The following is a 27,276-nucleotide window of genomic DNA, read 5'->3' as shown; positions in this document are numbered from 1 at the left end:
GAGAGAGAGAGAGAGAGAGAGAGAGAGAGAGAGAGAGGGAGAGAGAGAGACGGAGAGAGAGAGGAGAGAGAGAGAGAGAGAGAGAGAGGGAGAGGGAGAGAGAGAGAGAGAGAGAGAGAGAGGGAGTGCCTTTTTACTTCAACCCAAACCCAAACAACCATTTGCAGGCAGTGCTTTTTTTACTTCAAACTAACCATATATTCATTTTCAAACCACATTAAGGGTACTCACAGTGATGTAGACATTTGTTCAGTGTCATTCAGAGCTCAGAGTGACAGAGACTAATTGACAGAGCTCTATCTTGCAGAGACTAATTGAGGCACACCACTTCCTGGTTTTATAGTCCCTCCCCCTCCCTCCAGCAGGGGCAGCAGAGAGAATGGTGAATTTTGTAAAAACATTAATATCTCTGTCATTTTTCATCGACGGGAAAAATCCTCGGCACACATGCGGCAGAGGGGGGCTCTGAGCGAGGTGGCCAAAAATGACGGCCGTAGGTGGCGGCTTTCTCTCGGAAATCGCAGCACAGACGGCCAAAAGCGGTCAAGAACAGAGATTTAGTAATATAGATGTGTCAGTGGCTGTTAGTGGCTCAAAATCATGCCAATCCCCATGATAATACATTGGAAATGGCATTGATCTACGTTAATTAGCTGTCATCGCACAATATGGCAGGTTTGATCACTGGGCAGATGCAGTCAGAATCAGATGAAAATCAATGTTACTTTAAATAAGTTTACCATAGCTTTCACAGATTAATTCCTTGTACTTTCGGCCTGCATTTGCGATAATTGTAAGTAATTTTAATGCTTCCTGTTTGGCATCTTCTTGCAACTGTTTTAGTCTCAGAATCTCCAGAAGAGTCAAAATGCCACCAACTTCTAAAATTTCTATCAGGTATCGATGACTGAAATATAATTAAAAGTTAACATAGTTATTAGACAATAGACAACAGGTGCAGGAGTAGGCCATTCAGACCTTCAAGCCAGCACCACCATTCAATGTGATCATGGCTGATCATCCCCAATCAGTACCCCGTTCCTGCCTTCACCCCATATTCTCAGACTCCGTTATCTTTAAGAACCCTATCTTGCTCTCGCTTGAAAGTATCCAAAGAACCAGCCTCCACCCCCCTCTGAGGCAGGGAATTCCACAGAGTCACAACTCTCTGTGTGAAAAAGTGTTTCCTCATCTCCGTTCTAAATGGCTTGCCCATTATTCTTAAACTGTGGCCCCTGGTTCTGGACTCCCCCAACATCAGGAACATGTTTCCTGCCTCTAGCATGTCCAAACCCTTAATAATCTTATATGTTTCAATAAGATCCCCTCTCATCCTAAATTCAAGAGTATACAAGCCCAGCCACTCCATTCTCTCAGCAGACAGTCCCACCATTCCGGGAATTAACCTTGTAAACCTACGCTGCACTCCCTCAATAGCAAGAATGTCCTTCCTCAAATTAGGGGGATCAAAACTGCACACAATACTCCAGGTGTAATCTCACTAGGGCCCTGTACAACTGCAGAAGGACCTCTTTGCTCCTTTACTCAACTCTCTTGTTATGAAGGCCAACATGCCATTCACTTTCTTCAATACCTGCTGTACCTACATGCTTACTTTCATTGACTGATGAACAAGGACTCCAAGATCCCATTGTACATCCCCTTTTCCCAACGACACCATTTAGATAATAATCTGCCATCCTGTTCTTGCTACCAAAGTGGATAACCTCACATTTATCCACATTAAACTGCATCTGCCATGCATCTGCCCACTCACCCAACCTGTCCAAGTCACCCTGCATTCTCATAGCATCCTCCTCACAGTTCACACTGCCACCTAGCTTTGTGTCATCTACAAATTTGCTAATTTTACTTTGAATCCCTTCATCCAAATCATTGATGTATATTGTAAATAGCAGCGGTCCCAGCACCGAGCCTTGTGGTACCCCACTAGTCACTGCCTACCATTCTGAAAGGGACGCGTTAATCCCCACTCTTTGATCCTTAATCTATAGAACATTGGAAAATGATCACTAATGCATCCACGATTTCCAAAGCCACTTCCTTATGTACCCTGGGATGCAGGCCATCAGGCCTGGGGATTTATCAGCCTTCTGCCCATCAGTCTACCCAACACGGGAATAGAAACGGGAATAGTGCCGGAGGATTGCCGTACTGCGCATGTTGTTCCATTGTTTAAAAAGGGGTCTAAGAGTAAACCTAGCAATTATAGACCTGTTAGTTTGACGTCAGTGGTGGGAAAATTAATGGAAAGGATACTTAGAGATAATATATATAAGCATCTGGATAAACACGGTCTGATTAGGAACAGTCAACATGGATTTGTGCCTGGAAGGTCATGTTTGACTAATCTTCTTGAATTTTTTGAAGAGGTTACTCGGGAAATTGATGAGGGTAAAGGAGTGGATGTTGTATATATGGACTTCAGTAAGGCCTTTGACAAGGTTCCTCATGGAAGGTTGGTTAAGAAGGTTCAATGGTTGGGTATTAATGGTGGAGTAGCAAGATGGATTCAACAGTGCCTGAATGGGAGATGCCAGAGAGTAATGGTGGATGGTTGTTTGTCAGGTTGGAGGCCAGTGACTAGTGGGGTGCCACAGGGATCTGTGTTGGGTCCACTGTTGTTTGTCATGTACATCAATGATCTGGATGATGGTGTGGTAAATTGGATTAGTAAGTATGCAGATGATACTAAGATAGGTGGGGTTGTGGATAATGAAGTAGATTTTCAAAGTCTACAGAGAGATTTATGCCAGTTGGAAGAGTGGGCTGAAAGATGGCAGATGGAGTTTAATGCTGATAAGTGTGAGGTGCTACATCTTGGCAGGACAAATCAAAATAGGACGTACATGGTAAATGGTAGGGAATTGAAGAATGCAGGTGAACAGAGGGATCTGGGAATAACTGTGCACAGTTCCCTGAAAGTGGAATCTCATGTAGGTAGGGTGGTAAAGAAAGCTTTTGGTGTGCTGGCCTTTATAAATCAGAGCATTGAGTATAGAAGTTGGGATGTAATGTTAAAATTGTACAAGGCATTGGTGAGGCCAATTCTGGAGTATGGTGTACAATTTTGGTCGCCTAATTATAGGAAGGATGTCAACAAAATAGAGAGGAGATTTACTAGAATGTTGGCTGGGTTTCTGCAACTAAGTTACACAGAAAGGTTGAACAAGTTAGGGCTTTATTCTTTGGAGTGCAGAAGGTTAAGGGGGGACTTGATAGAGGTCTTTAAAATGATGAGAGGGATAGACAGAGTTGACGTGGATAAGCTTTTCCCACTGAGTGTAGGGAAGATTCAAACAAGGGGACATGATTTGAGAATTAAGGGACTGAAGTTTAGGGGTAACATGAGGGGGAACTTCTTTACTCAGAGAGTGGTGGCTGTGTGGAATGAGCTTCCAGCGAAGGTGGTGGAGGCAGGTTCGTTTTTATCATTTAAAAATAAATTGGATAGTTATATGGACGGGAAAGGAATGGAGGGTTATGGTCTGAGCGCAGGTATATGGGACTAGGGGAGAATACGTGTTCGGCACGGACTAGAAGGGTCGAGATGGCCTGTTTCCGTGCTGTAATTGTTATATGGTTATATGGTTAACACCATTTCCTGCCTAATGTGGAGTTCCTTAGTTCCTCCGTCACCCCAGATCCTCTGGCCACGAGTACATCAGGAAGATTGTTTCTGTCCTCCTTAGTGAAGACGGATCCAAAGTACCTGTTTAACTCATCTGCCATTTCCTTGTTCCCCATAATAAATTCACCTTTTTCAGTCTTCAAGGGACCAACTTTGGTCTTAACTAATTTTTTCCTCTTCACATACCCAAAGAAGCTTTTACTATCCTCCTTTATATTCTTGGCTAGCTTACCTTCGTACCTCATCTTTTCTCCCCGTATTGCCTTTTTAGTTATCTTCTGTTGCTCTTTAAACACATTACCCAATCCTCTTGCTTCTCGCTCATCTTTGCTACATTGTACTTCTTCTCTTTTATTTTATACTGTCCCTGACTTCCCTTGTCAGCCACAGGCACCGCTTACTCCCATTGGAATCTTTCTTCCTCTTTGGAATTAACTGATCCTGCACCTTCTGTATTATTCCCAAAAATACCTGCCATTGTTGTTCCACTGTCATCCCTGCGAGGGTATCCTTCGTCAACTCCTCCCTCATGGCTCCATAGTCCCCTTTGTTCAACTGAAACACTGACACCTCCAATTTACCCTCTCCCTCTCAAATTGTAGATTAAAACTTACCATATTATGGTCACTACCTCCTAATGACTCCTTAACCGCAAGTTCCCTTTATCAAATCCAGTTCATTACACAACACTAAATCCAGAATTGCCTTCTTCCTGGTAGGCTCCAATACAAGCTGCTCCAAGAATCCATCATGGAGGCACTCCACAAACTCCCTTTCTTGGGGTCCTGTACCAACCTGATTTTCCCAGTCTCCCTGCATGTTGAAATCTCCCATAACAACCGTAGCATTAACTTTACGACATGCCAATTTTAACTCTTGATTCAACGCACCCTATGTCCAGGCTGCTGTTTGGGGGCTTGTGGATGTCCCATTATGGTCTTTTTACCCTTACAATTCCTTAGTTCTATCCATACTGCCTCCACATCTCCTGTTTCAATGTCACTCCTTGCAAAGGACTGAATTTCATTCCTCACCAACAGAGCTACCCCATCCACTCTGCCCACCTGTCTGTCTTTTCGATAGGTACACCCTTGAATATTCAGTTCCCAGCCCTGGCCCTCTTGCAGCCATGTCTCTGTAATTCCCACAACATCATACTTGCCAATTTCTAACTGAGCCTCAAGCTCGTCGACTTTATTTTATATACTTCGCGCATTCATATACAACACTTTGACTTCAGTATTCACCTCCCCTCTCACACCGCTCGCAATTGGCCCTGACCTTACTCTCTTATCTCTTCTTGAACTTTCCTTCCCATTAATTTGGGAGTCTTTTATAACTTTTCCTGTACTCACTTCCCCTTTAACTCCATCTTTATACTCCCAATTTGTCAATCCCTCCCCACACTATTTAGTTTAAACCCACATGTGTAGCCCAAGCAAACCTGGCATAATTGCCCAATCCATATTTTTAATAAAATTTGAAAATGTATAAAGCAAAGAAATAAATTACAAGTATAACAGATATTATATTATCTACACAATCCAAAAAGTGAACAAATCCATTCAAAATCAAAGAACAAAAGGTTGGGAGGAAATCAGCAGATAGAGCAGTATCTGTAGTGGGAAAGAAATCGTTAATATTTCTGGTCAAGTTCCTGCATCGGAACCGAGAGTGGAGAGGAGGAGAGGGATGTAGCAAGTGCCAGTGGGTGACAGGCAGACCAAGGAAGAGTGAGGGATGATAGGCAGATACAGCGAAGTGGGGGGTGGGGGAGGGGGGGAGGTTAAAGGTGGAGACAGAGGTTGAGGGCAGAGAGCAGGGACACAAAGGCTACAAGTGCTGGAATCTGATAAGTCAGGAAGGAAGTGTTGATAACCATTCAATGGAGACATAGGCAGATGGAACCAGACTTCGGAGAGGATATGGTGGCGAACTGGGCGGGTAATAGGTCGATGAGGGGTGCTAGAAAGTGTAATAGAGTGCTGGAAGGGGATAGTAATGGGGCAGTAATTATCTTAAATTGAAAAATTCAGTGTTCCCCTCTCACCATCTGGTTCTATCTGCCGTTCTCTCCCATCAGCAATATGGTTTTCCACCCACCTCCTTGCCCTGACTCCAACAGATTTTCCCTTCTTTCAAGTGTTCATTAAATTCCATTTTAAATAGAAAATATTGCTCTCATTAAAAGTGTATTAGTGTGCTAAATGTCAGGATAAAACAGTAAAGTCATGGAGTCATGTTATCAAACAGCAGGAAATTTGACCCATCATCAAACCGAGTGTGCATTTACACAAATCCTACACTATTCCCATTTTATTTTCTTCAACATTCCCTTCACCTCCATCTGAGTGATCAACCATCTCCACCAAGGGTAGTTTACTGTGGCTAATTAACCTACAAATACCAAATGATTGTGATGACAAAGATTTCAGAACAGAAAATACTTGAAATACTCAAATTAACTGCCATCAATGGAAAGATAAACAGATACTGTAACATTTCAAATCAATATCCTTTCATATTTTTTGCACAAATTATGTAGAAAATGGCCATTAAGACCATCAAGTCTATGTCAGTTCTCCGATCAAACCATCCCCCCCACCCCATTAATTTTCCTGCAACCTATTCTCTCTCGCATGGCCATTAACTCTGCCCAAATCTCTTATTACCTGCATGCTCTAAGCTTAATTTACACTAACCGAAGAATCTTCATCCATCTAATCTTTAGGATATTGGAGGAAATTTATGCATCTGGAGAAAACCCACACGTCTGCTGGTCCCTGTGATGCCATTTCCATTTGTCTCTTTTACTGTTCGCCTTTATTGGTTTCTGCTTCTGTTATCATTTTCGATAATCTGGTTACCAAAGCTTGTTTCCACAGCTACTTCTCATGCTATAGTAAAACTCTGGTTCCAACTCACCATAGTTAAAAGGATTCTCTAATTCCAATTTTTTGCCCTTCTGTTCTCATCTTTCCCTCTCCTAACCAGATCAAGAGTTCCTCATTAAGAATAATGGGTATGCCATTTATAACTGAGATGATAAAAAAACGTTTTCACACAGAGAGTTGTGAATCTGTGGAAGTCTGTTATATCCCTGGAGTCTGTTCTTATTTTGCCATATTTTGGTCCCTGTCCCTACTTCTCACAACATTTCCTCATGTATTCTCAGTAAATGCAGCTTCCTTCATTATCTTTCGCTGGAGCCAAATATTTCATTCAGGTGAAGCAGTAATTTACTTGCACTTCAAGTTTGGTAAGTTGCATTTGGTGCTCATGATATGGTTTCCTCTACATCCAATGAAGTATAAAGCAGATTGGGTAGCCACTTTGGGGAGGCATTACCATTCAATTCTCCATCCACTCCCATCACAGCCCCTCGGTCTTTGGGCTCATACACTGTTCAATGTAAGCTCAAGGAACAGCACATTATTCTCTAATTTGTGTTTTCAATCATCAGTCATTGTAGTCTTGTGTTTCAGATTTCCAACATTGTATTTTCCCCCCTCGCCTCTTCTGGTATCACAGAATTTGATTGTCATAGTTTGCTCCTATTTATACCTCCCACATAGCTTCACCATACTATTTCAGCACCATCTCCTTCATATTGTCATCCAATATATCTTCAGACCTTCCCTTGTTTCTCTTTCCATTCCCTCATTTCTTTGCAAAAATGTTAAATTAGTACATTTTATTTCATTTCTACTTTTCCCACTTCTTATGAAATCTATATTACTAAAACTCAACTTGTTTGTCTGTTTGTACACAAAATTGCTGGAGGAACTCAGCGGGTGCAGCAGCATCTATGGAGCGAAGGAAATAGGCGACGTTTCGGGCCGAAACCCTTCTTCAGACCATTGTTTGTCTGTTTGTTTGTTTGTTTGTTTGTATGTACCTCAATTTGCACAAAAATGGTAGAGGAGAGCGCTACCATTTCCGCCCACCTTACTCACCATTGTCCTGTGATGTAAATTAAACTAGTTAGGTTCAGATCAATGGTATATTTTATGTTATTGACATTTAAAAGTAATTAAAATATAAAACAGCGCACCCACATGCCCCGCCCCACCCATGTGCCCATAGTCAGGATCGAACCTGGGTCCACCGCTGCGCCACCGTGCCGCCCTTGGAAAAGCGTGGAATGGAATGGAATGGAATGGAGGCTTTCTGTAAATGTGAAGAAACTGTAAAATGGTACACCTTACCACTGAGTAGTAGCTCAAGAAAGTCTTCAGTGCCCTTGAATTATGTGCCTATTTCCTACACATACAAGGCAACTACTCAGGACAGCAGTTAAATAAATGTCATTTATATACTAATTTCTAAATTACCACAATTAAAGTAAAGCTTACCCACTTGCTGCTGATAAAAATATACCAATGGCTTGCAATTGTTCAGTTACACAGGTACCAACCATGTAACTATTTAAAGAAGTTAAGAAAATAATAATTATTCTTTAACAATATGACATAGGATATCACTTCCAATTAACAGTGAATATATAAACTATACATAATGTATATTAATGAAATAATTTTAATTATATTGTATAAATTAAAACTATATCTAACCTTATCTATTGCCATTTTAAACAGCAGAATCATGAATTATATAATAGAAGATATAGCCATTCTGTGTTACGGACACAAGCCTTCCCAACCAGCCTGAGAGGGAAAGCCAAATAGCAAAAAGGGAAGCCTGATAGGTAGTTGCATCTCCCGTGACAACTATTCCTTCCAACTCCTGATCAGATTTTTCCCACACTCCACTGCACAGATCTATGTTTCAGATTAAATAATTCTATGATATATTAACAAAATTACAGTAAGATGAAAAAACTGGAGAGCAGAAAAAAACAGAAGAGAGATTGCGATTGTGCAATTGGATTCCTGTAACTAGTGGTGTCCTACAATGATCGGTGCTGGGACCTTTGTTTGAATTGTTTGTGGAGGTTGGAGAGAAGATCAGTAAATCTGTGGATAACAGGAGGATTGGTGTAGTCGTTGAGAAGATGGAAAGTAGTTTTAGGCTGCAGAGAAATATAAATGTTTTAGTGAGTTGGGTTCAAAAATAGCAGATGCCGGTTAATCCAGACAAAGGAAAGATAATGCACTTTGGGAGCACGAATGAGACTGGAACATTCACCATGAACAGTAAGGTCCCATCACCTTTCTGCCAATTCTGTCACACCTTTTGCTTTTATCTCTGCCCTTCGTACCAACCATCTGCCTATCAACCCCCTGCGCTTGCTTGTATACACTTATTTCCTTGCTTGTATACACCTATTCTCATGCTTCGTCCTGCCCCCTCCCCTCTCAATCAGTCTGGAGAAGGGTCTCGACCCAATACATCACCTATCCTTGTTCTCCAGAGATGCTGTCTGACCTGTTGAGTTACTCCAACCCTTGTGTCCTTCACTGAAGGAACAGTCTCCGGCTATTCTGTTCAGACACCTCATCATATAACTATTCTCTGTCTTCCCTTCTAAGATTAAAACAGTCCCAGCCTCTCTTAGCCTGGCAAGTGTTGTTCATCAGGAACAACTAGTAATTTTTTCCGGACCTGTCTTTTCTTTTCTGGGTCTTTTCTAGATCTCTCCTGGCCTCACATCCAACCTGTAAGGTGGCAACTAAATATTGAGGGCAGCCAGTGTTTAAAAAAAAACTTCTGCTGGAAATCTATTAAATCTGCTTGCAACAAGTGATGAGCTGTGTCTGATAGCTTCATGCCAGATTTTTATCCACAGAAACTATATCATAGGGAACAAAATTAATTTCCAATTGACAGAACTCAAATTTTCTCTTCTGATTTTCATTGATTAATTCCAAACAATTATTAAGAATTGAATATTCACAAGATAGTTATCATAATTTAGTTTAAAGGAAAGGATACGTTATTCTGAGCCATGCCGTCAATCTAGTGAGAAACAAACTAGCTCCTTGAGCAAACTGTAATTCCAGCTCTGGACTTGTTTTACCTTTACTTGTATTTATAAAGTCATTAAGTATTTGATGTCGGATAGCTTTGGTGCCACGATCCCAGTCCTGCAGAAAACTCATAAATTTGGAAATTTCTATTTGCTCTGTTGACAAAGTCATTTTCTAAGTTTCACAAATGGCTCAGCAGCTGGAAATAAAAACATTTTAAATTCACACTAATGCAAGCAGAAAATTGTAGTTCACAAATAGAGACATATGTTATTTATTTCTGCGCACAGGAAGATCCTTGGAGCTCAGCAGTGATGGACAGGGAACAAAATAGCCTTGGCATTTAAAGCTCCCTAGTTTGAGTTGGTCAATGTAAGAAATAGCTTCACCTGATTTAGCCACACAGCAATTTCCTAAATAACACATACAAATCTGGGCAAATTAAAACAGTAATGGATAGAATGTTTGCTATTTTGATGATATTTACATTGCTCTTTTATTTAGCTTTCACAAAAATTGGTCCACCAACTGTTAGCTAGCACTTGCCAGAACTGCCAAAAGGGCATTCGGGTTTGGAGTCTGATGATTCTCCCAGTTGTTTTATCTCAGTGTAATTGGTACATACATAGAATCTGCAAAACCAACATCTTTATTTCTGGACAATAGCGTAGAGGGATTGATTAAAGAAGTGAAGAAAAATGAACATCTAAAAACCTAGGCAAAAAAAATTAGTTTCCTGTTCGGAGTGTGAAACAGCAGTGAATCCTTAGACTCAATTCTGCATTTATGGGCTTATACAATTTTCATGTCTCCTTATTTATCCAAATAAATGTATCCACAAGTAACCACGTATCCACCTCCAGTTTAAATTCTATTTGGAATATTTTTGGAGGACCAAGATCCAAGAAAAGAACGCTGTGGGTTTTAAGGGTGTTGTTGTTTACTTATGAATAAATTTGTCCTGTTGAGGGTTTAGTTTGTAGTGGGTTTTTAAATGTGTATGTGTGGGGGGTGGGGGGGGAAACTTTTAAATCTCTTCCCTGCATGGAGACCCGACCTTTTCCCTGTCGGGTCTCCGTTGCCGTTGGGGCCTAGCGCCGTGGAGCGGCCTCCAACCGGAGCGACCTGGGGGCTCAAGCGTTGGGGCCTAGCGCCGTGGAGCGGCCTCCAACCGGAGCGACCTGGGGGCTCAAGCGTTGGGGCCTAGCGCCGTGGAGCGGCCTCCAACCGGAGCGACCTGGGGGCTCAAGTCACGGAGCCTGTGGAGCTGTGGAGCTGTGGAGCTGTGGACCTACCTCCGTGGAGCTAGCCAGCTTCGGAGCGTGGAGAGCTGCGGCGGCGAGCTGCTGCGACCCGACTCCGGTGGATGGTGACACCGGGAGATCGCGGGTCCCCGGTGGGAGACTGCTTTGCGGGGCACCGGCAACGGCGACTTCTCCCGCCCAAATTGCGGGGTTGAGAGTGACCTGGAGGGGGGCCTTATAACGCCCGGCGCGGCTGTAAATTGCCGCGGACTTGCTAGCGCCCGCCGGGGGCTCCAACATCAAGACCCGGGGCAGGGCCCTACATCGCCCGGCGTGGCTTTGAGTGGCCGCGGACTTGCTAGCGCCCGCCGGGGGCTTTGACCTCGACTTCGGGAGAGGAATGGAGAGCAGGGGAGAGACAAGTTTTTGCCTTCCATCACAGTGAGGAGGACTCACTGTGATGGATGTTTGTGTGAATTGAATTGTGTTGGTGTGTGTCTTGGTTCTTTTTTTGTATGGCTGCAGAAACCAAATTTCGTTTGAACCTCATGTGAGGTTCAAATGACAAATAAAAGGTGTTGTATTGTATTGTATTGTATTCATATGTTATTCCCGTATCATGTATCTATACACTGTAAATGGTTTGATTGTAATCATCTATTGTCTTTCTGCCGATTGGTTAGCACACAACAAAAAGCTTTCACTGTACACCTGACAATAAACTAACTGAACTGATGTGAATAAATCACTCCCCAGGCCCAGTTTATTCATTTATGTAAAAAAGTGTAAGATATAAGGCTATTTAATGTCAGTTATTTTAGCGATGTTACAATACCTACCTTCAGTTCTGCCACAGTCGTTTGCATTAAAATCCAGTTTTGTACTGCCTGTCGGAGGCAGATTTCCTCGGGCTGCTAGCTGATGAAGAAAAATCGATCGGACTTCCGTTCCCGGTATATTTAAAAGAACATTTGCTGGACAATTTAATAATTGGATTAAAATAAAAAGCGACTTCTAACGCCCTCAATGCCTACAACGTGATGGATCGCAAGAACGGGACAAAACAAAGGGTAAGTAATTTATTTTACATATGATCTTGCTTCTTGGGATGGCTTTAATCTAATTTTATGTTGCAAAAATGTTATTTGGGCCCCATACGAACCGGCAGTGTCTTTCCTGCCGATATGGGGTTCAAATTCATCACAAATGCAACGTTCCAATCGATCGCGTTCCAGCAAAACCCACTTGCAAGATGATTTAAATCCTCTTTTTTTTGGACAATCTTGTCATAAGCCATCTAAATTGTCTATATTTTGTGTTATTCTCTCTCCATGATCATTATTTTTAAACTAAATATTCACAACAGTTTGAGTCACATGTATTGTGCAAAAAACAATCATTTTGATTATATTTTGAGAGGATGTTTCTGGATTAATTTATGGGAATTAAACATTAAATTCCTTCCATCTGGCATATAAATTCATGACAGTGAGATTTAAAAATCATGTTATATTGCGAATACGTGTGAATGGGATTAGTTTGTTATTTGGAAATTTAGGCTATTTAAAAAAATTATCCTTTTCTTAAGAAATTGAATCTACAGGACATTATTAATGGGAAAGTAGTGGGCAGAAAGGCATGTCATGCATGGTTTGAAGAGCAAAAACTTGTAGTTTACAATTCCAAAATTGAAAAGTTGAGAACAAACAAGGTGTACTTCAGGCCTCACTAACCCAGACCTGCAACGCACTCACATCGACACTCCCTGTACTTCAGGCCTCACTAACCCAGACCTGCAACGGACCCCAGCTGTATTTCATCCACCGGAAGATCCACCTCTTAAATAAAAAATTCCTGGCCTACCTTAATTCCACTAAGGACCTTAAATTATCCCGACTCCAGGCCGCTCCCGACGCCTACACTCCGCGACTCGACCGCCCGCAGACTCCGGGCCCCAACTCTGGCCCGCATCGCCTGCCCGAGTCCCGCGACGCCATCTTGGCCACTAGGAGCGACTTCCATACTCACCGGGACGCCGCCTTCACCGACCTCCACATCGATGCCGCCGCTGACCCTCACCTGCCTACCGATGACGCCCAACCTCGCAGCTTCTACGGTAACTTGGACCCCCTCCCCATCGCTGATTCCTCCGACATCGCCGCTGGACCCGACCTACCCGGCATCGCCGCCGTACGGGGGCTCCCCCAACATGGCCGCCGCAACGCACCCGATTCATCTCGCCGCCGACCCGCCGACCTTCCGCCCACCGGGACCACCCACGCATCGCCCGCGGACCCCGACTCAACCACCACTGGACTCCGACCATCGGGTCCGGTGACCCGCGCCACTGGACTCCGACCATCGGGTCCGGTGACCCGCGCCGCACCACTCCACCCCCCTCCAGCAACCCACAGCCGTCGCCTTACCTGGAGCCTCCACGCTGCTTACTCCCACTCTTCTGGACTTAACTCCACTGGGTCCTAGCGCCCGTCTGCCCAGCCTTGCCAACCTCAGTGGCTGCTCCACTGAACCTCCCCCATCCCCCCCCAACCATGTCACCCCTGCTCTTCCCCACCCACATTACAGCCCTCCCTCCCCCCCACCCCCTGACCACCCCCCCCCCCTCCAACACCCACAACCCCCCCCCCCCCACACATCGCCCCGTCCCCAGTCCACCCACCTGCCTTCCTCTGGCCCCAACTCCCACCCCTGCCGGGTGTTCGCCATCCCCCCCGACCTCCCCCTCTCCCACACCCAACGGTCTGTCCTCAGCAGAGGTCTTACCTTTGTCCCCCTCCGTCCCCATCTCAATGAGTCCCGCGCCCACCATGACTTGGAGCGCTTCTACCGTCGTCTCCGCCTCACAGCGCACTTCCATGGGAAGGAGTCCTCGCCCCCCAATGATGACCCTCTTTCCCGTCTCCAACGCACCCCCTCCTCGTGGAACCCCTCTCATAAAGTCCCGGCTCTGGAACTCTTTATCCAGAACTGCCGCCGCGACGTCAACCGCCTCAACTTCTCCACTCCCCTGTCTCACTCCAATCTTTCCCCCTCTGAACGCACTGCCATTGAATCACTCCGCACAAACCCAGACTGGGTCATCAAACCAGCCGACAAGGGAGGTGCCGTGGTAGTCTGGCGCGTCGATCTCTACAAAGCTGAGGCCACGCGCCAACTCTCGGACACCTCCTCCTACTTACCCTTGGACCATGACCCCACTGACGAGCACCAGGCCACCATTTCTAGCACCATCACCGACTTCATCAATTCCCACACCCTGCCCGACCAAGCTTCCAACCTCATCATTCCCCAGCCCCGCACGGCCCGTTTTTACCTTCTCCCCAAAATCCACAAACCCGGCTCTCCCGGCAGACCCATTGTCTCTGCGTGTTCGTGCCCCACCAAACTCATCTCCACATACCTTGACTCCATCCTATCCCCCCTGGTCAAATCCCTCCCCACCTATGTTCTAGACACCTCAGACACTCTCCGCCGCCTCCACGCATTCCACTCTCTGGGCCCTCACCCCCTCATCTTCACCATGGATGTCCGGTCACTCTACACCTCCATCCCCCACCAGGATGGCCTCGGAGCCCTCCGGTTCTTCCTCGACCAGAGGAGCAACCTATACCCAGCCACTAACACTCTATGTTCTAGCGGAGTTGGTCCTCACCCTCAACAACTTTACATTTGACTCCTCCCATTTCCTCCAAACACAAGGCGTAGCTATGGGCACACGCATGGGCCCCAGCTACGCCTGCCTCTTTGTCGGGTACGTTGAACAATCCTTGTTCGAGACGTACCAGGGCCCCATCCCCGACCTCTACCTCCGTTACATTGACGACTGCTTTGGGGCCACCTCCTGCACCTACACACAACTGACTGACTTCATCCACTTCACCACCAACTTCCATCCGGCACTCCAATACACCTGGACCATTTCCGACACTTCCCTACCATTCCTTGACCTCACCATCTCCATCGCAGGGGACAGACTCCTGACCAACATACATTACAAACCCACTGACTCACATGGCTATCTGGACTACATGTCTTCCCACCCTGCCCCCTGTAAAGACTCCATCCCCTACTCCCAATTCCTCCGCCTACGCCGCATCTGTTCCCAGGATGAGACATTCCATACCAGGGCATCGGAAATGTCCTCGTTCTTCAGGGAACGGGGATTCCCCTCCGCCACCATAGATGAAGCTCACACCAGGGTCTCATCCATACCCCGTAACACTGCTCTCTCTCCCCGTCCCCGCACTCGCAACAAGGGCAGAGTCCCTCTGGTCCTCACCTTTCACCCCACCAGCCGGTAAATACAACACATAATCCTCCGCCATTTCCGCCACCTCCAACGTGACCCCACCACTCGCCACATCTTCCCATCTCCCCCCCATGTCTGCCTTCCGCAAAGACCGCTCCCCCCACAACTCCCTCGTCAATTCTTCCCTTCCCTCCCGCACCACCCCCTACCCGGGCACTTTCCGTTGCAACCGCAAGAAATGCAACACCTGTCCCTTCACCTCCCCCCTCGACTCCATTCAAGGACCCAAGCAGTCGTTCCAGGTGCGACAAAGGTTCACCTGTATCTCCTCCAACCTCATCTACTGCATCCGCTGCTCTAGATGTCAGCTGATTTACATCGGGGAGACTAAGCGTAGGTTGGGCGATCGTTTCGCCGAACACCTCCGCTCAGTCCGCAATAACCAACCTGACCTCCCGGTGGCTCAGCACTTCAACTCCCCCTCCCATTCCCAATCCGACCTCTCTGTCCTGGGTCTCCTCCATTGCCAGAGTGAGCAACAGCGGAAATTGGAGGAACAGCACCTCATATTCCGTCTGGGGACCTTGCGTCCGGATGGCATTAACATTGAATTCTCCCAATTTTGCTAGTCCTTGCTGTCTCCTCCCCTTCCTCAACCCTCTAGCTGTCTTTTCCCACCCTCCCATCCGCCCGCCCTCGGGTTCCTCCTCCTCCCCTTTTCCTTCCTTCTCCCCCCCCCACCCCCCATCAGTCTGAAGAAGGGTTTTGGCCTGAAACGTCGCCTATTTCCTTCGCTCCATAGATGCTGCTGCACCCGCTGAGTTTCTCCAGCAATTTTGTGTACCTAAGGTGTACAGAGTTGCTTATTGGTTACAATCTGAGGAGTATGATGATCCTACTGATTATGATATGCCAATGTAACAGCTAGCAACTGATCTTCTCCATAAAGACTTGGTCTATTGCTAGAAATTTTAATTTATTTACCTATCTGTTATGGACTTACAACATATTATACAATAATATTAAAGTTCTGATCTTGAGAATATCACATTTTTGAATTTTCAAGGCAGTCTGGGTGTTTATTACTATTTCCGTCACAATGGTCAATTTTGTAATTAGCTACAATTAGGTAATTAACTAATTATATGCTTCAATTTCAGGTCATCCAAGTAAGCTGTTTTATATTTGTTTCAGAATGCTTCAATCTATAATAACTGAAAATTTCATTCAGTTCTCTTAACTTTTAAGAAAGTTATGGGCTTTTGACTGTCCTGTGTTGTCAATGGAAAAGCAATAGGGGGGTTGCACGAAAGGTCACTGGGTCATAGGGCTCAACGCACGGAGCCGCTAAATCCAACTGGAAGACATCCCTCACTTCCAGTATATGTTATTGATGCTAGAAACGCGTACTTTCCTACCTGTTAAAAACCGCCAAAATGTTGAATTTTTGCGCTGAAGAAAATTGTGGGAGTCGGGGTAAGTGTGAGAGACATGTACCCAACTTCAGAATTCCAAACGTGAAGCGAAATGAAGGTATAGAGAAGCGAGAACTGAAGGGACAACAGCAGCTAAAGTGCTTGGTAAACATTGAAAATATTGGGAATTATCGCGTTTGCTCACTGCATTTCATCAAGTAAGGCATTATTTGTGTTTTTTCTTGAATCCTTTGGTATCTAAAAATTCTCAGGTGATAAATCTGGCTGTAAATTTTTCTTCAGATGCGTTTTCATTTTGTATGTAAAAACCCACGAGAACCATGGGCGATTAAAAAAAATTACAGCCAGATTTATCACTTCTGAAACTTTTTAGATGCCAAAGGAATCAAGAAAAAACACAAATAATGCCTTGCTGTTGATGAAATGCAGTAGTGAGCAAAGGCCAATGTTCGCCAAGCACTCTGGCTGTTCTCCTCACTTTTGGAATTCTGAAGTATGCTAAATGTCTCACACGCTTTATCCCGATTTCCATAATTATTTACAGCGCAAAAATTGACAGTTTCAGCGGGTTTTAACCGGCCCGCTACGCTGGAAACAATGGTAAGTGCCTACCTGCAGTTCATCGCGTGTAATCCATTTGGAGTAGCCTAGCAACAGTACGGGTCATGGGTCGTGACCCGACTGCCGTGAAACCTCTCTATAGGGAACAAGATGCTAATTTCCGAGTATGAAAATTACCATAATTTTTTTAATACTGAAGATATGAAAGTGAATTAGGTGTCAAATTAAACTTCTTTTTATGCTTTATCTGATGGGATAAATTGCAGACTTGACTTTTTAAATCTCAAAATTTTGTATTTTGTATTTAGTTATTTCGCTTGAATCCCTCTGTAATGTTTCTTAAACCGCCCCTTTTAACATTGAAAACAAGGGCTAATAATCAAATTAAAATCAAAACCGAAAATGCGGAAATAAGTCAAACGCCATAAACGGCAGAATTAATATATATATATAAGTTAATTGTTTCCCTGAACTTAAGCAGTCGTTATCGTTTCGTGGAAATCTTTGTGATTTAACGCAGCGGCTCTGGCAGCATCTCTGGAGAACATGGATAGGCGACGGTACACAAAATTGCTGGAGAAACTCAGCGGGTGCAGCAGCATCTATGGAGCGAAGGAAATAGGCGACGTTTCGGGCCGAAACCCTTCTTCAGACCCTTCTTCCTTCTTGAACACATGGATAGGCGACGTCCGGGGTCGGGCTCCTTTCTTTGACTGCTTCGATAAAACGTTTACCTGATTCAGAAAGTTGATTATTTTAATAAGGTGACACTTATTTTGTTGAACTAGTTCTGTCGATGGGAACCAAAGATCATAGATCTCGTATCTTTGATGGGAACCAACAACAAAGTGCAACCGGCCGCGGAAGGGGGCGGAGGAGCTGTCCCATTGTTGCTGGACAAAGTGGACCAATGTGAAGCAGCCGTGGCTCCATGTCCGAGCACCCTGACTGAAGCGGTTGCTAAGGACAGATACAACATGCTGGAGTAACTCAGCGAGACAGGCAGCATGAAGGTCTCGACCCGAAATGTCACCCATTCCTTCTATCCAGAGATGCTGCCTGGCCCGCTGAGTTACTCCAGCATTTTGTGTCCATCTTCGGTATAATAAAGCAGCATCTGCAGTTCCTTCCCACACCTTGCGGTTGCTAGGGAAATGGCGACCCTGTCATAAGCCGCTTCCGCATTGGCTGCCGAGCGGGGCTGGAGTGGACCAATGAGAATGAGTCCTGGCCCCATGTCCGAGCAGCCTGACTGAAGCGGTTGCTAAGGAAGTGGCGGCCCTGTCAAAAGCCGCTTCCGCATTGGTTGCTCCGGGGTGGTTTTCGCCGGTGGTGACACCTCGGGCCTCCGGGTTAACCATGGGCGACACGGAGCTGGAATACTCCATCGTTTTCCCCGATCCCTCCGATTCAGGTAATTGAGGTTGCTGTCCGATTCACGGCGATCTTTTTGAAAGGGAATTTCTTTCCGTGGCGACCCGCGAATACAGGGAAATAACTTTCAGTTAGCCAGCGGGGGAAATAGTGGTTACGGAAGATCACTAGAAAGAGGTCATCAATAGGTCATTTGGCCTTTCAATTCTGCTCCGTTGGGTAGACAGTTATGGTTGATCATCTACATGAAGGCTATTTTACTGCAATCAGCAAAAAAGCAAACTGCCGGATGACCTCGGTGGGTCGAGCAACATCTGTAGAGGCTGAGGGATATCGGGTCGGGACTCCGCATCAGGACTGAGGGGGGTGGAAGGAACTACTTGCCAGTGAGCCGCATATCGGTGGTGGGGAAGTTACTGGACAGAGACACAAGATCTACCAACGCTTTGGTCGGCAAGGTCTGATTAGGGATAGTTAGCAAGGTGTGGGAAATCATGCCTCACAAATGTGATTTAAGTTGTTTTGAAGAGGTAACACGGGTTTGACAAGATGGGTGGAGGATGTTATCTACGTGGACTTCAGCAAGGCATGTGACAAGGTCCCGCATGGTAGGCTATTTAGGTGGGTTCGATCAGGTGAGATCTAGGGTAAATTAGCAAAATGGATACGGAATTGAAACAGTGTTAGTGGAGTGTTGTTATTCAAATGTAAGGCTTTGTAACCAAGTTTGCAGATGATGCTAAGATAGGTGATGGGGTAGGCAGTGTAGAGGAAGTAAGGACTCTGCAGAAGGACTTGGATAGGTTAGGAGAGTGGGCAGGGAAGTGGCAGATTAAATCCAGTGTAGCAAAGTGTGTAGTCATGCATTCTGATAATAAGAATAAAGGTGTAGATTAAATGGAGAGAAAATCCAGATATCGGAAGTACAAAGGGACTTGGGAGTGCTGGTTGAGGACTCCCAAAAGTAAATTTGCAAGTTGAATCGGTAGTAAGGAAGGCAAATTCAATGCTAGCGTATCAACAGCACTGGAATACAAAAACAGAGATGTGACTTGAGAATTAAGGGACAGAAGTTTAGGGGTAACATGAGGGGGAACGTCTTTACTCAGAGAGTGGTAGCTGTGTGGAATGAGCTTCCAGTGAAGGTGGTGGAGGCAGGTTCGATTTTATCATTTAAAAATAAATTGGATAGTTATATGGACGGGAAAGGAATGGAGTGCAGGTAGATGGGACTAGGGGAGAATACGTGTTCGGCACGGACTAGAAGGGCCGAGATGGCCTGTTTCCGTGCTGTAATTGTTATATTGTTATATATATATGTAATACTTATGCTCGATAAAGCCCTGGTCAGGCTGCATTTGGAGTACTGTGAGCAAATTTGGGCCCCATATCCAAGGAAGAATGTGCTGGCTCTGGAGAAGGTCCAGAGGAGGTTTACAAGAATGATTCCAGGAATGAATGGGTTAGCATATGATGAGCACTTGACAGCACTAGGCCTCTACTCGCGGGAGTTTTAAAGGTTACTCTGTGACCCTTTTTCTTCCAATAATGACTTCATTGAAACTTACAGAATAGTGAAAGGCATAGAGAGTGGATGTGGAAAGGATGTTTCCACCAATAGGAGAGTCTAGGACCAGAGATCATAGCCTCAGAATTAAAAGATGAGGAAGAACTTATTTAGTCAGAGCGTAGTTAATTTGTGGAACTCATTGCCACAGAGGGCTGTGGATGTCAAGTCAGTGGATATTTTTAAGGCAGAGATAGCCAAATTCTTGATTAGAACGGGTGTCAAGGGTTATGGGGAGAAAGCAGGAAAATGGGATTAAGGAGGCAAAGATCAACCACGATTAAATGGCGGAATAGACTTGATGGTGGAATGGCCTAATTCTATTCCTATAACGTGAACTTATGACATTTGATTTTTCTTGTAATTTTTGCTAAATACTTGCAGATGTATAACCCTGCATATGACTTGCAGATGTATAACCCATTCATCACTGATGTTGCCTTTTTATGCTTCTTAACTTGTGAAGGGATAGTAAAACTAGAATTTGGCTGAGCAGAAAAATTAAATAATTTCTGAACATATATGTGGAAAAAAAACAGTTAATCATCACAAACTCTTGTATTAGTTTCCCATCGCTCTATATTAATTTATACCCTTTTGAATTGAATTGTGGATTGCTTTGCACAATGTATTATTCAGAGTAGACAAATCTATCAAGCACCTGCATTAAGCAGGATAGACATTCATTCCCATATCAGTTTCAATTTAACTGAAATTCAAATCCTTGGAAATGGAAGGTGAATATGGAACCAACTGGTTACCCTTGGAAAGATGCTTGAATGTTCTGTATGGTCCCATGTTTTTTAACAAAGCTATATCATTTAAGATTGGAATCTGAATACAAATTTATTTTTAAAGTATTGAAAATTATAAATATCACTTTGTATATTTCAGACCTTAAAGAAGACCCTGTGATAATTTTGTTGGGTTGGGCTGGCTGCCAAGACAAACATTTAGCAAAATACAGCTATATCTACAAAAATCAGGTTGGTGTTGGGAAATACAGCTTTTCATATGTATGGATATCAAAATTGCTCAAGATTTATTTGTGGTTGGCACATGTTATTTAGGTTCTTTTTAGATTATATGTAAGAACATTTAAAAAGCTAATAAAGACATTTGAATCTTAAAGACAAAGGAGATAGCAGACCCGGATAGGAAAGGTTTCGAGGGATATGGGCCAAACATGGGTGGGTGAGACTGGTGTAGGGGTATCCTAGTTGTCATGAGCCATGTTATGTTGAAGGGCCTGTTTCTGTGATGTATTATGCCCCTGTCCCACTTAGGAAACCTGAACGGAAACCTCTGGAGACTTTGCGCCTCACCCAAGGTTTCCGTGCGGTTCCCGGTGGTTGCAGGTGGTTGCCGGAGGTTGCAGGTAGTGGAAGCAGGTAGGGAGACTGACAAAAACCTCCGGGAACCGCACGGAAACCTTGGGTGGGGCGCAAAGTCTCCAGAGGTTTCCGTTCAGGTTTCCTAAGTGGGGCAGGGGCATTACTCTGTGACCCTTTTTCTTCCAATAATGACTGTTGACTTTCAAACAACATTCTCTAAAAAGGTTAAGCAAACTGGCAAGATCTGTTAAGAGTGAAACATAGCGCTAAAGTCAGGCAGTGACTGCTTACAGGTGAGATGCATGGTTATCAACGTGAAGAGTTAACCCTGTTTTCCTCTTATCATAATCATTGCCTAACTTGCTGAATGGTTGCAACATTTTCTGTTATTTTCCATTCCACCATCTGCAGCGATTTCCTGTTTAAAAAATGTAAGAAAGAAAAATATCTGTCCAGAAATCTTGCAAGATAAAACTAAATTAATATTTGTATATTAAAAATGTTTTATATTTTTTTTACCTGAACTAATTTGCATCACCTTGCAGTTCATTGAAATGAACAGAATTTTATTAGACATTTATGAATCAATTACTCCTTGTATATTATTCAAAAAATGATAAGTTGTTTAAAACATTTTCACGCAGGCTTTCACCTCATAAAGCAAACCTGTCATCCAAAACTGGATGCCCTTTATTTTTAGGGAGAGAGACCAGACCAGCATACAAAGGCTGGTATATTGCTTGCCTAAATCTGCTTATTAACCTTCAATCATTCATATACATAACAGCCAACATAATCGACGTCCTTTCCTACCCTGGTCATTCCTTCTTCTCCCTGTTCTCATCGCGCAGAATATGCAGAAGCTTGAAAACACACACCAACAGACTTTGGAACAGCCTTTTCCCTTCTTTTATCACACCTTAAAGAGTCCTTCCATAAGATGGAGTATAGTCTTGATTTTCCAAGCTACATCATTGCAGACATGGGACTTTTTCTCTGGAACTGTTATGCTATAATACTGAGAAACTATATTCTGCACTCTGGATTTTTTCTCTTTGCTCTACCTTTTGTACTTGTGTTTGGCTTGATTACATGAATGCACAGTATTATCTGATTTTATTGGATAGCACGTAAACAAATGTTTTTTAACATTTGTACATGTGACAATAATCAACCTAATGCTAAACTACAGATGCTACATGGGTAGTTAGGGAGGTGAAAAAGACATATGGCGTATCATGCAAGACCTTGTCAAAATCCTTGCTGAAGTCCACATAGTCAAAATCCACTACCCTGCCCTCATCGATCTGCTTATGACCTCTTCCAAACCTATCAGATTGGTGAGACGTGATTTCCCACACACAAAGCTATGCTATCTCTAATTAGTCCTTGCCTGTCCAAATACTGGGAGATCCTATCCCTCGGAATCACAAAGAGGATTTGAGAGGAACGTTATTTTTAACAGAGAGAATAGTTGATAATTAGAACTTTCTTCTGGAAGTATTGGAGTCGGATACAATCACATTTTACAAGAGAATTTTTGACAGGCACTAAAATAGGCAAGGCATAAAACAGATACAGGCCTAGCGTGAACAAATTAGATTAGTGTAGTTGGGCATATTGTGGTTAGAAGGCCCTATTTCAATGTCATACCACTCTATGATTCTCTGCCCCTGATATTTTCTCAGAAGATATAGGTCAATTGAATAAAATTGTCCACATGATCAAACCAGTCCGGGGTGACTCTGGACTGATGGGCCACCGTCCAGGGCTGTCGGTTAACCTGGCGGGTCAGGCAGAGTTGAGCTAGAATTAGCACTTCTTCTACGCGCTGGCTGTAAGCCTGGCCGCCACTGCTCCAGGCCAGTGTCCCTTCAGTCCAGAGTCACCCCGGATATCTCCGGCCTCCCCCGGACAGAGATGGGACATTCGGGACGGGGACGATCCAGTAGCAATTCAACAGCGCTTGCAGCGCCGGAGGCCCGGGTTCAATCCTGACTACGGACGAAACTCAGGTCTGTATCCATGCAGCAGCACAGCTGCTGAGAATGTTTATCATGAGTGACCTTTGACAAATCCCATGATTCCTTGTGTTTTTCGGAATACCGAACTCGCTTATTGTTACTTTGTTTCTGAGGTGTTGACAGTCATTCCTTGTTAATACAGAAGTTACCATTATCTTTTCCTTTCTTAACATATTCACCTGGTAATTGTAGTGAATGCTTTATATACAGTGTATTGAACGATATTTACTTCTCTTATTACAGGGCTGTGTGGTCCTCAGATACACTGCTCCATGGCGTCAGATATTTTTCCCTGGAATCTTCAGAAGAAATCTACGCTACATTGCAAGAAAGCTCTTAGATCTTCTGTTTGACATTGGCATAGAAGAGCATCCAATCTTGTTCCATGTTTTCAGTAATGCTGGCAGCATGCTCTATCGCCACATTGTCGAGCTCTTGATCAACCAAAATGAAACTTATTTCACAAAGTTTAATGTCATAGGGACCGTTTTTGACAGTGCACCTGGAAATAGGAACTTACTAGGTAGTGTCCGAGCTCTGAATGTAGTTTTGGGTTCTTCAGTCAACAGTTTTGTGAAGTGTTTTGCTCTTCCTGCTTTCATCTTGGTGGCAGTCTTTCAAGTTTTGCTCTACCCAGCAAAACAATTTTTTTCCCTATCACACTATGATGCTTTGAAAGCGGACCCTTCAAGATGGCCTCAACTTTTCTTATATTCAAAAGCAGATAAAATAATTTCTTACAAGGATGTAGAGGAAATGATAAAAGCTAGAAAACGGTTAAATATTGAAGTGCAATCATTGGATTTTAACTCATCGCAGCATGTAAACCATTTTAGAAAATTCCCTGATAAATATTCTATCAGCTGCATCGGTTTCTTCACAGAATGTGTTTGGAAACATTTACCTAAATACTATGATGAGAAACCATTGAATGTGTTATAAACAACTCTTAACCCAATACACCAAGCAAATCATTGCAGTTGGCCTTAATGCCCTTGGCTGGCTGGGGTAGGGAGGGTGGGGAAAAGGAAGGAGGAATGATATAAAGTCGGTCAGTGTCCCGCTTCTGATTGTAATTTGGAATTTCCAGGAAAGTTCTCATGTTAAATTTAAATGGGGTAACAGTAAACTCATTTATGGTATCCTTTGAAAGTAATGCTTATGCTAATGCTTATTCTTTTGGTTAACATTTAAACAGTAGTTGTTTTAATGAGGTTTTGTAGGTTCTCAGCATCTTCGAGAATGGGTGACAAAGTGAGGTGGACAGCAGAATTTCTTTTTAATCTTCAATGGATGGATATCTTGCTGGATATGACCATACAAACACTACAACGATTTTAGCTCCTGAATATTTGGAAGGAATGTCAAAGCTATACAATGCAAGTTCAAACAGTCATATTGAATTTGCTGTAGCATTCTGATAATACATAATAAACCAATCCTAAGCTTATTTTTGTTTGTCCACTAGACCACAAGAAAATAGAAACAGAAGTAGGCCATTAGGTCCTTCAAGCTGCTCCATCATTTAATATCATAGCTGATCTATGCTGGCCTCAAACCATCTGCTGTGCCATTTCTCTATACCCCTCTATTGCTCAATCTATCAAATATTTTTATATGTTCACTATAAATTCTAATAGTGATCCAGTTTCTACCAACTGCCGGAGCAAAGAATGCCAGAGACTCACTGCCTTCTGTGAGAAGAATGATGTGAGATGACCTCCTATGGCATTTAATACTTTGTGTTGAAATATTAATGCAAGATTCTGAATTGTTCATAGATTGGAGAATTTTTTCAAATTGACTAATTCTCTTTTTAGCAAGTCAAGCACTTAGTGGCTTAACCTCATTAGGGAATATGGGCATTTTTCTCAAAACAATACAGACTCCATGCTATGTGTGCTCCTGCGTTGTTGTCAGGCAGGTATTTTCAGGATTTTTGCCTAGCAATGAACAAATGTATGATGTGGAGAAGATGGTGCTTTCATTGCCTGCTATATCTTGCTTTCATTGTTCTGGTGGAAGTTGCGGATTTTGATAAACTGTTAATAAACTATGGAAAGATGCTGCAGACAAAAATTCATGCAGGGTTCAAAGCACTCAATTCTTCCTTAACCATTCAATTCGCTCTGAATAACTTCCAGAAGTCATTCAACCCCGTGATCTAGGTTCTGCTAATTCTGGCACCTTCCTCATTTCCAGTTATAATCACTGCACTGTTAATAATTATGTTTTCAGTCATTTGTCCTCTGGAATCCTCAGCCCCTCTTTAGGCTGGTCTTTGAAACGTTTTTCCATGGCCAGGCTTCAGGTCACCAATTCTAGCTTCTACGGCTCGTTATATTTTATAAGTAGGCATGGACGTATCTTGAGATGTTTTGCAATGTTAGACAGCTTGTATGAATGCAAGTTGTTGTTTTTGTTCTGTTTCTGAATAACTTGGCTGACAAGGTTCATCAAACATTTAACACATCGCTATAATCATGTAATTCCATTAACCTCTATAATTGTTTTGTGGGGCATCTTGGGTTTTGGATTCTTGCAGACCTGATGACAATGCAAGTGCATTGATTGTTTTGCTATTTGTACTACTTTTGATGTATAGCTCTATGATTGATGCATATTTATTATTAACTCCCATAGCTGCTGCTATTTGAGTTCCTTCTGTTTTGGTATCTTGAATATCCACAATTTTAAACGGGGTTTAAACATTTAGTATCTCTGTTCTGTGTATAGACTTTGTTCAGTTTCATGGCTTGATACATAAAATGGTAGTAGGCTTTAGTCGGTGTATTTTAAACCACCCGAACAATGAATCCATAGCTTGTTAAATAAAATGTCTTCAACTTTGTCAAAACAATGCAAGAGGAAACCTCCCCTCTATCTTTTAGGTATCTATTTTAATTGAGTGGTTGAAGGTAATAGTTTTGTTTTATAATGGATAAATCTTTTCAATTTTCACTCTCTGACTTTGGATCATCAGTGCTTTCCTAATGCCTCAGAGATGCATCTTGGCTAGTCAACTTTAGCAGCTGTTGCACTAATTGAACTGCATTTGTACTTGCATGTCTTCATTATCTGAGATTTATCAAAAACCAAATATATTGTACATTTATCAAAAACATACCTCTCCACTTTGTCAAAGTGGACAGTGGAATCTATTCATGATTAGATGTTTTATACTTTTGCATAATTTAAGACTGTGTATAACAAACTGAAACAAACTGTTGGTAAAACCAAATAAATAATTGGTTGTATTATTTCCAGTTATTAAGGGGGGGGGGGCTGCATGGCAGCAGTTAAACTTAGAACCTCTCATCCCTTGTAAAGTCAGAATAATCTAAAATGTGTTAATATGTTCTGCGAGTGTACAACATTCTCTGTAATTTTCTCATTCTCCACACTTCAGCAATGGATTTGTATAACTGCATTGCTGAAAAAAATTGTGCAGGATTTATATATAAAAAGCAATTTTGAAAAGCTTCTCGGGTGTCATCTAAGTCCAATTCTTATTTTCTGAATACTTCAATTAAACCATCCCTTCAGGTTGGTTGAAAAGCCTAGCAATCTTACAAAATATGTTTTAAGAATTAGCAACAGGGTAGACCATATGGTCTCTCTCGCAACACTTTTGCTATTCAATAATTGTAAGATATTTTGGCTACAGCATGTAGATAGAAACAAGCACAGGTTTTCAGTACACGCTGTTGCCAGTGTGGGTCTTCTTTATTTTGCAAAAGTACACTGCACACTGACACATTCACAAGACTGATAAGTTATAGAATCTATCACATGACACAAATCATACCAATATAGTGCTCAGTTCTTAAAGTTACACTTACCATTATATACACTACAATAATGGCTGATCTTTTACCTCGTCC

At 43.2% G+C, this 27,276-nt stretch overlaps 3 protein-coding genes across 5 annotated transcripts in view; 2 read left to right on the top strand and 1 right to left on the bottom strand.

Annotated features, from left to right (window-relative positions):
* The window catches only part of armh1 (armadillo like helical domain containing 1), a 40,865-nt gene extending 22,885 nt beyond the window's left edge, over positions 1-17,980 (bottom strand). For both annotated transcript variants that reach the window (XM_033028631.1, XM_033028632.1), the window contains exons 1-4: positions 17,828-17,980; positions 9,548-9,781; positions 8,008-8,076; positions 741-907 (exon numbers count right to left, since the gene is read on the bottom strand). In XM_033028631.1, the coding sequence (XP_032884522.1) occupies positions 741-907; positions 8,008-8,076; positions 9,548-9,753 (442 nt within the window). In that variant the 5' untranslated portion in view covers positions 9,754-9,781; positions 17,828-17,980. The remainder of the gene's footprint in view (positions 1-740; positions 908-8,007; positions 8,077-9,547; positions 9,782-17,827) is intronic.
* Positions 15,846-27,276, top strand: part of echdc2 (enoyl-CoA hydratase domain containing 2) — a 34,641-nt gene continuing 23,210 nt past the window's right edge. For both annotated transcript variants that reach the window (XM_033028634.1, XM_033028633.1), the window contains exon 1: positions 15,846-15,940. In XM_033028634.1, the coding sequence (XP_032884525.1) occupies positions 15,899-15,940 (42 nt within the window). In that variant the 5' untranslated portion in view covers positions 15,846-15,898. The remainder of the gene's footprint in view (positions 15,941-27,276) is intronic.
* tmem53 (transmembrane protein 53) lies at positions 18,360-26,875 on the top strand. Its single transcript, XM_033028635.1, has 3 exons — positions 18,360-18,507; positions 20,929-21,020; positions 23,636-26,875. The coding sequence occupies exons 1-3, from the start codon at positions 18,453-18,455 to the stop codon at positions 24,332-24,334; spliced, it is 846 nt and encodes a 281-aa protein (XP_032884526.1). The 5' UTR covers positions 18,360-18,452; the 3' UTR covers positions 24,335-26,875.

The sequence above is a fragment of the Amblyraja radiata genome, chromosome 10, assembly GCF_010909765.2.
Source record: "Amblyraja radiata isolate CabotCenter1 chromosome 10, sAmbRad1.1.pri, whole genome shotgun sequence".
Classification (NCBI taxonomy): Eukaryota; Metazoa; Chordata; class Chondrichthyes; order Rajiformes; family Rajidae; genus Amblyraja; species Amblyraja radiata.
Note: the sequence above shows the minus strand (reverse complement) of the source record. Positions and strands in the feature narration are given on the sequence as shown.

What these genes read in the sequence shown, in the direction of transcription:
- tmem53 (XM_033028635.1), top strand. Translation starts at nt 18,453, where the DNA reads ATGGGCGACACGGAGCTGGAATACTCCATCGTTTTCCCCGATCCCTCC. An exon ending in CCCCGATCCCTCCGATTCAG is followed by an intron (nt 18,508 to 20,928) that starts GTAATTGAGGTT and finishes TGTATATTTCAG; the next exon opens with ACCTTAAAGAAGACCCTGTG. An exon ending in GCTATATCTACAAAAATCAG is followed by an intron (nt 21,021 to 23,635) that starts GTTGGTGTTGGG and finishes CTCTTATTACAG; the next exon opens with GGCTGTGTGGTCCTCAGATA.